The sequence below is a fragment of the Neofelis nebulosa genome, chromosome 5 (assembly GCF_028018385.1).
Source record: "Neofelis nebulosa isolate mNeoNeb1 chromosome 5, mNeoNeb1.pri, whole genome shotgun sequence".
In the NCBI taxonomy this organism is placed as follows: Eukaryota; Metazoa; Chordata; class Mammalia; order Carnivora; family Felidae; genus Neofelis; species Neofelis nebulosa.
The window spans coordinates 51,498,729-51,511,056 of record NC_080786.1 but is presented as its reverse complement, the minus strand read 5'-3'; the positions used below and the strand labels follow the sequence as shown (position 1 = coordinate 51,511,056).

Sequence of the window (12,328 nt, the reverse complement as noted above, 5' to 3'; positions counted from 1 at the left end):
GTAGTCTGATTCTTATGTTTGTCTTTAAGCAAAATCACGCAAAAGTATCTATAGTTTATGCTGCTTTTCTTCTTTGTTAATTTTACTATATTTCCTTTCTTTTTCCACATGCTTGTTATTGGGTAGTCTGGGTGAATCCTGACTTGTGATTAAACAATAATCAAATCTTTGACTTAATTGATCATTACAAACCCAGTACTAGCCTTATATGCTGGGTCAGACTCTTTCTTTTCTCTGTCAATTTAACACATTCATGGAATTCTCAACTTCACAGATTCCGATCTCAATGATCCTCTTTGGAATGGTGATTAGTTAAATCAGGTCCTATTTTTATTCAAGTGAAAAATCATATGCTGCGTAAGTTTCTGATAATAATTAAGAAACTCCCAGATGTGTCCACATTATGGGTTGTATAATTAATCTGTTATGGGCTCTTAGACTTTTTTAATCTGTAAGCTACTTATTTGGGGTATAAGATCCTCCACCTTTCTTCACTCAGTATAAAAAACAGCTTATCTTGGTGATGATAATAATTAAATTTTTCTGAGAAAAAACTTATTGGTTTTCATTTAGAAAATTGAAACTTTGTACACACAGACCACCTAAATCCCCATAAGCTAATTCTTGGGCAATCACTGACACAGAAAATAAAATTTTATAAACCAATGCCATTATTTTACCAGACCTCACATATAAAGGATAATACACATGGTATTATTAGTATGTAAATAATATTTTATGCCCTTTATTATGTTCTATGTTTTTATAAAATTGTTCCTTTGAATTAAAATACTTCTCACTTTATAGATAGCACAACACAATGTTTAAATTACTATTAAACACGATTGATCAGTAAATATATAAACAACTTAAATCTTCCTTTAAAACTTTGTTTTCACTGACTTAAATGAAATATATGTAAATGTGTTTTTTTTTAAATTTATATCCAAGTTACTTAGCATATAGTGCAACAATGATTTCAGGACTAGATTCCTTAGTGCCCTTTACCCATTTAGCCCATCCCCCCTCCCACAACCCCTCCAGTAACCCTCTGTTCTCCATATTTAAGTGTTTCTTATGTTTTGTCCCCCTCCCTGTTTTTATATTATTTTTGCTTCCCTTCCCTTGTGTTCATCTGTTCTGTGTATTAAAGTCCTCATATGAGTGAGGTTATATGTGTTTGTCTTTCTCTGACTGACTAATTTCGCTTAACATAATACCCTCTAGTTCCATCCACGTAGTTGCAAATGGCAAGATTTCATTGTTTTTGCCTGCCAAGTAATACTCTATTTGTGTGTGTGTGTGTGTGTATACATGTGTGTATACATGTGTATATATATATATACATATATATATATACATATATATATATATACATATATATATATATTACTGCCAAGTAATACTCTATTTGTGTGTGTGTGTGTATACATGTGTATATATATATATATATATATATATATATATATATACATACACACACCACATCTTCTTTAACCATTCATCCATCAATGGACATTTGGCCTCTTTCCATACTTTGGCTATTGCTGATAGTGCTGCTATAAACATGGGGTGTGCATGTGCCCCTTCAAAACAGCATACCTGTATCCCTTGGATAAATACCTAGTAATGCAATTGCTGGGTCATAGGGTAGTTCTATTTTTAATTTTTTGAGGAACCTCCATACTGTTTTCCAGAGTGGCTGCACCAGTTTGAATTACCACCAGCAGTGCCAAAAAGATCCTCTTTCTCCGCATCCTCGCCAACATCTGTTGTTGCCTGCGTTGTTAATGTTAGCCATTCTGATAGGTATAAGGTCGTATCTCATTGTGGTTTTGATTTGTATTTCCCTGATGATGAGTGATGTTGAGCATTTTTTCATGTGTTGGTTGGCCATCTGGATGTCTTCTTTGGAGAAGTGTCTATTCATGTCTTTTGCCCATTTCCTCACCGGATTATTTGTTTTTTGGGTGTTGAGAAAGGTGATTTTCTCTACATAAATAATCTTATTTTTCAGAACTTAGACTATTAGATCTAGGAATAGTCACCCCTAAACACCCAAAAAAACACCCAAAAAAGTGTTTTTGTTTCCCCCACCACCCACTCATACTGTTCATATTTGAGCTGTTGTATAGTGAACTTTTAGTCATTTTACTTCTAGCCTTCATGATCTACTCTGTATAAACTGACTTGATATTTATACTTTAGTTTTAATTTTATGCCATAATTATCAGATCTTTGAACAAACAAATATGAATATTTATATTAAGCATTTTCCAATTAAGTACCATGTTTGGGAAATGATCAAGGTAACACTATGTTACAAAGGTTGGACAAATTTAGAGATCAGTATCAACTGCCTTGGAGTCCTATTCAATAATTTTAATCTTCTATTAAAAAATGAAAAGCCCAAAATGCATCATGTGTTTGATCTTCGAGATAGATTTCTTTGTTGTTTTATTTAAATTTAAACCATGCTGAAGTTCAAACCAAGCCCAAATGGTACCTTGTCATCAATCAAACTTTATTGTTCAGGTAAGAGATAATGTTATGGTTTTCTCATTAATGCCTTTCAGAGCCTGTTTCCTGAGCCACTGTCTATACAGAGTCATTCTGTACAATTCCTCAGAGATCTGTGGGAGAAGACCCAGGCAGATGGTACTCACAGCTTTGAAACAGCCATGATGGAGTCCACATTTCCACAGCAGAAGGTAAATGTTTCTTCCCTTGGACATGTTATTTCATTATTTTTTTAAAATTTTTTTTAATAAACAAATTTGATTTATTTAAATTCACATTAGCTAACATATAGTGTAGTATTGGTTTTAGGAGTAGAACCCAGTGATTCATCACTTACATATAACACCCAGTGCTCATCCCAACAAGTGCCCTCCGTAATGCCCATCACCCATTTAGCTTGTCCCCCAAGCACCTCCCCTCCAGAAATCCTGTTTGTCCTCTCTGTATTTAAGTCTCTTATGGTTTGCCTCCCTCTCTGTTTTCATCTCATTTTTCCTTCCCTTCCCCTATGTTCATCTGTTTTGCTTCTTAAAGTCCATATATGAGTAAAATCATATGATATTTGTGTTTCTCTGACATATATATATATATATATATATATATATATATATATATATATATCACATCTTCTTTATCCATTTGTTAGTCAATGGACATTTGAATTCTTCCCATACTTTGGCTGTTGTTGATAGTGCTGCTATAAACATCGGGGTGCATGTGCCTTTTCAAATCAGCATTTTTGTATTCTTTGGATAAATACCTAGCAGTGCAATTGCTGGGTCATGGGGTAGTTCTATTTTTAATTTTTTTGAGGAATCTCCATACTGTATTCCAGAGTGGCTGCACCCATTTACATTCCCACCAACAGTGCAAAAAAGGGTACCCCTTTCTCTGCATTTTCACCAACATCTATTGTTTCCTGAATTGTTAATTTTAGACATTCTGACAGGTGTGAGATGATATTTCATTGTGGTTTTGATGTGTAGTTCCCTGATGATGAATGATATTGAGCCTCCTTTCATGTGTCTGTTAGCCATCTGGATGTCTTCTTTGGAAAGTGTCTATTTATGTCTTCTGCCCATTTCTTCACTGGATTATTTTTTGGGTGTTGAGTTTGATAAGTTCTAATAGATTTTGGATACTAACTTTTTAAAAAAAAATTTAATGTTTATTTATTTTTGAGAGACAGAGTGTGAGCAGGGGAAGGGCAGAGAGACAGACAGAGAATCCAAAGCAGGCTCCAGGCTCTGAACTGTCAGCACAGAGCTCAACATGGGACTTAAACTCAGAAACCGTAAGATCATAACCTGAGCAGAAGTAAGACGCTTAACCAATTGAGCCACACAGGAGCCCCATTTGATACTAACCCTTTATCCTATATGTCATTTGCAAATATCTTCTCCCATTTCATCGTTTGCCTTTTAGTTTAGTTGATTGTTTCCTTTGCTGTACAGAAGGTTTTAATCTTGATGAAGTCCCAATAGTTCATTTTTGCTTTTATTTCTCTTGCCTCTGGAGACATGTCCAATGAGAAGTTGCTGTGGCTGAGGTCAAAGAGGTTGCTCCCTCTTTTCCCCTCTAGGATTTTGATTGTTTCCTGTATCACATTTAGGTCTTTCATCCATTTTGAATTTATTTTTGTGTATGGTGTAAGAAAGTGGTCCAGTTTCATTTTTCTGCATGTTGTTGTCCAGTTTTCCCAGCACCATTTGCCGGAGAGTCTGTCTTTTTCTCATTGGATAATTGTTCCTGTTTTGTTGAAGACTAGTTGGCCATTCATTTGTGGGTCCATTTCTGGGTTCTCTATTCTGTTTCATTGATCTATGTGTCTATTTTTGTGCCAGTAACATACTGTCTTGATGCTTACAGCTTTGTATTACAGCTTGAAGTCTGAAACTGTGATTCCTCCAGCTTTGGCTTTCTTTTTCAATATTACTGTGGCTATTTGGTGTCTTTCATGGTTCCATACAGATTCTAGAATTACTTGTTCTAGCTCTGTGAAGAATGCTAATGTTATTTTGATAGGGATTGCATTGAATGTATATATTGCTTTGGGTAGTATAGGCATGGAATGTTTTTCCTTTTCTGTGTGTATTCTTCAATTTCTATAGTTTTCAGCATACAGAATTTTTATCTCTTTGGTTAGGTTTATTCCTAGGTATCTTATGGTTTCTGGTATAATTGTAATGGATGTAGTATTTTAATTTTTTTAATGTTTATTTATTTTTGAGAGAGACCGAGAGAGCACAAGTGGGGGAGGGGCAGAGAAAGAGAGGGAGACACAGAATCTGAAGCAGGCTCCAGGCTCTGAGCTGTCAGCACAGAGCCTGACATGGGGCTCAAACTCATGAGCTGTGAGATTGTTACCTGAGCCAAAGTCAGATGCTTAACTGACTGAGCCACCAAGCACCCCAGAACATATTATTTTAAGCCAACATTCAAGATTATCTTGAAACAGTTTGCCTTTTTCTAAAGTTTCATTTTTTTCTTCCTTCCTTTAACTTCTTTCATCATTATCAAAAAACAATTATTAATTAATGATTTTTCATGTGGTAATCTTTGAAAGGACAAAGCGATATTGGTAGACAGGGTCATTGCCTGTTATGACTGTTAAATTACCATTTGTTAAATGTAGCACAAAGTGCCAGATGGTGAATCTCAGTTCAAAAACAGACCACAGGAGAAATTGAAATAGAGAAATTGATTACTCACAGGTTCTGAGGGAAGTACATGACACACCTTGAGGAGCTACATGGGGAGGTCAAGACAAGGTGCAGGCAGAGAAAGAGGCAGGACCTGGGACACATGCCTTTATAGCAGCTACAGATAGAGAGCTTTCGGGTTCCCAGGATAAGGCCAGATTGGTCAATTCAACAAAAAACAGGTTTCTGTAAGCCTCACCAGAGTCTATCTAGCAGGCATATCAGGAGAAGGCCCTAGGAACCAGGGGAAACTGTTGATCATGAGAGCCACTGGAGGCATCATATCAGGGGTATGTATTTGTTTGTGACTCTGCAGGCAGTTTTCTAGGGCATGATTGTGCATGAGGGGATTAGTGCCAGTTTAAGGCCCCTACCGCCCACTTGGCCAAAGAAAATGGATGCCAAGGCAGCAATACTATGGAATAGCTTTGCCATATCCTCAATAGTGTTGTTTGAGGCTCACAGACTGACATAACACATTCCACTCAGAGGCACACAAAAACTGCAGAGTGGTATGGAATAGAAAACATTTTACAAAAGAAGACCATGGACTCTAGGATTAAAAGGAAAAGAGCATCAGGAAACTGGGCTCCAGTTCTTTAGTGCTTTTTAATTCTTCCCTCCATACTTCCCTTCCCCTTGTCTTCTGCACTTGCCACAAAGCAAGGAAATTGAAATAAGGTGAACAGAAGAGAGAGAGCATGGTCAGGGTGAGAAAGAGCTCTATTGAGACAAGCAAGTATGACTTGAGACACATTTTAGGAGTGTGGAAACAGGGGCAACAATCTCAGGACACAATTGACTGAGACCTCCTGGGCAGACACCCATAGTGGGAAAAGCCCAGAATGTGGAACTACAGCCATTCGCCAGATAGAGTGAAACAGGAATTGTACATATACTGATGTGATCAGATTTGGATTAGAAAACTCACAGGCCTGGGTATGGAGAAAACAATCTGAAGAAACCTGGCTGGAAATAGGAAGACCACTTAGGAAGCTATTACTAGAATTAGGTAGGACATGAAGGTCAAAACTAAAATTGGAAGTTATAGGGAGAGGATGGATTCAAGAGCTACTAAAGGGGCGCCTGGGTGGCGCAGTCGGTTAAGCGTCCGACTTCAGCCAGGTCACGATCTCGCGGTCCGTGAGTTTGAGCCCCGCGTCAGGCTCTGGGCTGATGGCTCGGAGCCGGGAGCCTGTTTCCGACTCTGTGTCTCCCTCTCTCTCTGCCCCTCCCCCGTTCATGCTCTGTCTCTCTCTGTCCCAAAAATAAATAAAAAAAAAAAAGTTGAAAAAAAAAAATTAAAAAAAAAAAAAAAAAAGAGCTACTAAAGAAGTAGAACCAACAGGACTTGGATCTTAATAAGGAAAATGGAAGAACTAAGGATGACTCCAGGTGCTTCGTATGGCTGAATGGATGATCGCACCATCCTGAAAAAAGAGACCACAAGGGAAACTGAGGTGGAGGAAGAAGATAAAGCATTGTTATTCATGTTTTGAGTCTGAGTTATCTGTGTATATAACCAGCTGGTGGTGGTGTCTGAAATGCCTGTGTGGGCCTCTGGAAGAAGGCCATTAAGAGAGGCACGGATTTAGAAATCATAAGGTAGCCCTTGAGGTCATGGCAGTAGACTGGATCACTCAGGGAGAATATATATAATGAAAATAGAGAACGGTTATTGATCTCTCCTTAGTAAATATAACCAGCTTATCTAAGCTCTTCCCATACTCAAAGATTCGATTACTCTTACTTTGCCTTTAAGAAAGCCCAGAATAAGTACTGGAGGCTTACTGGGCAAACCAGAGGTTCTGAGAGGATACAATCATGGTCTCTGTCCTTGTTTTACTATTAGATGAGGAACAAGCATACCAATGTTAAATAAATTCAAAGTATGAACAAGTAGCAAATTAATCAAAAACTGTTATATTGTGAAACTAACTCAATATCTCTTAAGTGCTGAAGGATTGTAAGAAGGATGACAAATGAATGTGATTAATCAGAAATTTATTTACAATGGTCTGTAAGACACTGAAGATGCATCCAACTATTGCATCACTTTTTTGGCTTTGGTTTAAGAATTAGACTTGCAGTTTTAAGAATAAAGGAAATGCCAGGGCACCTGGGTGGCGCAGTCGGTTGGGCGTCCGACTTCAGCCAGGTCACGATCTCGCGGTCCGTGGGTTCGAGCCCCGCGTCAGGCTCTGGGTTGATGGCTCAGAGCCTGGAGCCTGTTTCCGATTCTGTGTCTCCCTCTCTCTCTGCCCCTCCCCTGTTCATGCTCTGTCTCTCTCTGTCCCAAAAATAAATAAATGTTGAAAAAAAAAATTAAAAAAAAAAAAAAGAATAAAGGAAATGCCATAATTGCATCAATGCAAAGTAGAATGGAATTTTTGTGTGTATTTCATTCAAATCTTAAACTGTTGCCTCATGATCAAAGACAATGCCTAAATTCTTATAAATTTTTCATGAAAACTGTGTTTTCACTACAGGCAACTAGTAAATTAAAACTTGGCAGCCTGCTTCAAGTCCTAAGAGATTTTTTTAGAAATTGGCAAACCAGTTTTGTGCATATTCACAAATATACTTCTTCATATTTCTTACATTTTATACCAATAAATATTCCTCTAGGGAAAAATTAGCTGCAAATCAAAAAGGCTTTGAAATCTTTCGTTTTGTAATTTTGTTTATTCATAAGTAATAAAAACCACTTTGATATCTAGAATGTATATTATGTAGCGAAGTTATCTGCATAGGTATTTCTCAATCAAATTGATTTTCTTCTGTTTTTTTATGAAGTGTTCTGCTCACTAAGTTCAAAATAGCTGGGAGAATAATCCAAAGTCTGCTTTATTTTCCCCACGTGTGCCAGTATGTACATGCACTAGCAATTTGAAAGTGATGTGCATGTGCATCTGTTGCTGTAAATGAGTTAACGCTGCTGTCAGGTGGATTCACGTCCCCCAAAAAGGAAGAAACTCTTAGGAAAATGCCTGAGTCTCTAGAATGTAATGCTCTGGAAGTTTTGTTATTGTGGTTGCTTTTTAATTGAGTCTTGAAATTTTAGAACTGAAGATCAACAGTGAGATAACGATTAAATTGCAAACTGAGGGCAGGAGTTGTACCCCATTTACTATTGCATTTGCAGGGTCACATGGTAGCTGGCATACACTGGGGTCTCAACAAATAACGGGTACCAACTGAATAAATAAGTGAGTGCTGCCGTCTTCCAAATATTAAAATTAGAAGCAAAGGGACCTGTTGAAAGTCACACAGCTAGTCAATGGCAGAGCTAAAACATGAGCACATGCCATGGTGACACCATAGCTGTCACCGATGTATCTGATTCTTCTCTACTCTGGGCACATAAGAAGATTACACTTCCCTGCCTCTTGAACCAAGGCTTGGCCATGTGACTTGCTTTGGCCAATGAAATATGAGAAGGGATATGTGTCACTCCCCACAGAAGCTTTTAAAAACAACTACATGAGTCTCTGTGTTCCCTCTTTTCACTTACCATGGTGATTGTAGAAGCAGAGGTTGATATTAAGTTGCCAGCAGATGGGCACAGAATTCTGAGCCACCTCCATGGAAGACGGCTCTCTGGAGAGCCATCCAGACCCACTACACCTTGCACGAGGAAGGTACAATCTTTTGTTCTGTTGAAAACTAAGGTTTTGGTGTTACTGCAGCATAACCCACCTCTCTTGACTCATACACCTAGCAGAGTAGGTAAACGTGGCTCTGAAGTCAGACTTCCTGTCTTTAAATCTGCCTCTGCCACTTGCCAGTTCTGAAGACTTTGGCTCTGAGATCGTTTCTTTATCTGTACCATGGCAATAATATTTGCTCCTACCTCATAGAGCTGTTTGAGGATTGAATAAATTAATACACAGAGAGTTCTCAGAACAGTGGTCATTGTTGTGGTTTCTCAATACAGGTTAGTTAATATTCTCTGGCCAGCATTTCTCTCTCTCTTTCTCTCAAGAATAACAAAGACACTATATAGATAACTCCAGGTTGATTCAAAGCCTACATGTTATCAATGAAACCTTATAATTAGAAGAAAATATCAAAAGTTGTCTTTATGACCTCGGGATAAGAAAGAATGTCTTAAGATGTAAGTGAGCAGAAATCATGAAAAATAAATAAATATTTGACTACATAAATGTTTAAATTTCTGTATTACAAAAGACACTGTAACAAAAAAGGCAAGCACAAGGTATGAGAAGGTGTTTGAAATATGTGTCATTAACACAAAAATCTGCTACATCAACAAGAAAGAGACAAATAATTCAAGACAAAACTGGGCAAAGAATGTGAACAGAAAATTCACTGAACAGGAAACTCAAATGGCCAATAAACATAAGAAAAAATGTTTAGTCTCACTAAAAATCATTGAAAATATTGATTTAAATATTTTAAAATGATATGCCATTTTACAAAGAGTAGACTGCCAAGAATGAAAAACTGTAGCAATACAAATCTTGGCAAAGATGTGGAAAAAACAAGAATGTACATACACTATAGATAAAAGTATAACAGATTAATACTTAAAAAATAAAAAAGTACTTAAGAAATATATAATCATTAATTAGATTCATAAATGACCATTAGTGACAGTCAAGGAGGGTGAGTAATTAGCTTTTCAGAATCTTAATACCACTGTGGGGCACCTGGGTGTCTCTGTTGGTTAAGTGTCTGACTTCAGCTCAGGTCATGATCTCATAGTTCATGAGTCTGAGGCCCACATTGGGCCTCTGCACTGGTGGTACAGAGCGTGCTTGGGATTCTGTCTCTCTCTGCCCCTGCCCACTTGCACTTTTTCTCTCTTAAAATAAATAAATAAACGTTAAAAAAAAAAAAAAAACCCAGAATCTTAATACTACTCAAAGCTTACCAGAAAAATGTTTAAGCATTTTATCAGAAATGCTTATTTTTCACCAAAAAACATAAAATACCTAGGAATAAATCTAACCAAAGAGGTGAAAAATCTATACACTGAAAACTATAGAAAGCTTGTAAAATTGAAAAAAGACACCAAAAAATGGAAATATATTCCATGCTCATGGATTGGAAGAACAAATATTGTTAAAATGTCAATACTACCCAAAGCAATCTACATATTCAATGCAATCCCTATCAAAATAACACCAGCATTCTTCACAGAGCTAGAACAAATAATCCTAAAATTTGTATGGAACGAGAAAAAACCCCAAATAGCCAAAGCAATCTTGAAAAAGAAAACCAAAGCAGGAGGCATCATAATCACAGACTTCAAGCTATACTACAAAGCTGTAATCAACAAGACAGTATGGGACTGGCACAAGAACAGACACTCAGATCAATGGAACAGAATAGAGAACCCAGAAAGTGAATCACAAACGTATGGCCAATTAATCTTTGACAAAGCAGGAAAGAATATCCAATGGAATAAAGACAGTCTCTTCAGCAAGTGGTGCTGGGAAAACTGGACAGAGACATGCAGAATAATGAACCTGGACCACTTTCTTACACCAGACACAAAAATAAATGGATGAAAGACCTAATGTAAGACAGGAAGCCATCAAAATCCTCGAGGAGAAAGCAGGCAAAAACTTCTTTGATCTTGACCAAAGCAACTTCTTACTCAACACATCTCTGGAGGCAAGGGAAACAAAAGCAAAAATGAACTACTGGGACCTCATCAAAATAAAAAACTTCTGCACAGTGAAGGAAGCAATCAACAAAACTAAAAGGCAATTGACAGAATGGGAGAAGATATTTGAAAATGACATATCAGATAAAGGGTTAGTATCCAAAATCTATAAAGAACTTATCAAACTCCACACCCAAAAACCAAATAATCCAGTGAAGAAATGGGCAAAAGACATGAATAAACATTTCTCCAAAGAAGACATCCAGCTGGCCAACCAACACATGAGAAAATGCTCATCACTCATCATCAGAGAAATACAAGTCAAAACCACAATGAGATACCACCTCACACCTGTCAGAGTGGCTAACATTAACAATTCAGACAACAACAGATGTTGGCGAAGATGCGAAGAAAGAGGATCTCTTTTGCATTGTTGGTGGGAATCAAGCTGGTGTAGCCACTCTGGAAAACAGTATGGAGGTTCCTCAAAAAACTAAAAATAGAACTACCATATGACCCAGCAATTGCACTACTGGGCATTTTATCCAAGGGATACAGGTGTGCTGTTTCGAAGGGACACATGCACCCCCATGTTTATAGCAGCATTATCAACAATAGCCAAAGTATGGAAAGAGCCCAAATGTCCATCGATAGATGAATGGATAAAGAAGATGTGGTATATATATACAACAGAGTATTACTTGGCAAGCGAAAAGAATGAAATCTTGCCATTTGCAACTACATGGATGGAACTGGAGGGTATTATGCTAAGTGAAATTAGTCGGTCAGAGAAAGACAAAAATCGTATGACTTCACTCATATGAGGACTTTAAGAGACAAAACAGATGAACATAAGGGAAGGGAAACAAAAATAATATAAAAACAGGGAGGGGGACAAAACAGAACAGACTCATAAATATGGAGAATAACTGAGGGTTACTGGAGGGGTTGTGGGAGGCGGGATGGGCTAAATGGGTAAGGGGCACAAGGAATGTAGTCCTGAAATCATTGTTGTACTATATACTAATTTGGATGTAAATTAAAAAATTAAAAAATTAAATTAAAAAAAAAGAAATGCTTATTTTTTTTACCACAAAGAAGTTTTGTATTAAAACATACAAAAATGTTCTATCCTAGTCCAAGTTTAAGAAATTTTTCTTTATAACCGTTTAAAATGAGCAATCTGGCAATAAACTCCTCTACCCTATTATCTTTCAATTCCATTTGTAGGTGAAACACCAGGAGACATGTACAGATGTCAACTGAACATTATTTGCACCAAAACATCAGGAGCAATGCAAATGTTCATCAATATATAAATGAAGAAAATGTTGTGATATAATCATGCTATACAGGCAATGAAAGTGAATTAATTAGACCGATATGTAATAACATGGAGTAAATTTTGAAAACAGGATATTAAGTTTTATTTTATTTATTTATTTTTAATATTTATTTATTTTTGAGAGAA

The 12,328-nt window shown here is 36.9% G+C and overlaps 1 protein-coding gene across 7 annotated transcripts in view; it reads left to right on the top strand.

Annotated features, from left to right (window-relative positions):
- Window positions 1–12,328, top strand: part of VEPH1 (ventricular zone expressed PH domain containing 1) — a 257,721-nt gene that overhangs the window by 189,317 nt on the left and 56,076 nt on the right. For 6 of the 7 annotated variants that reach the window (XM_058730317.1, XM_058730315.1, XM_058730314.1 and 3 more), the window contains one exon: window positions 2,577–2,711. In XM_058730317.1, coding sequence (XP_058586300.1) covers window positions 2,577–2,711 — 135 coding nt within the window. Of the gene's footprint in view, window positions 1–2,576; window positions 2,712–12,087; window positions 12,275–12,328 lie in introns of those variants that run through there. The other variant, XM_058730319.1, reaches the window with a different exon arrangement.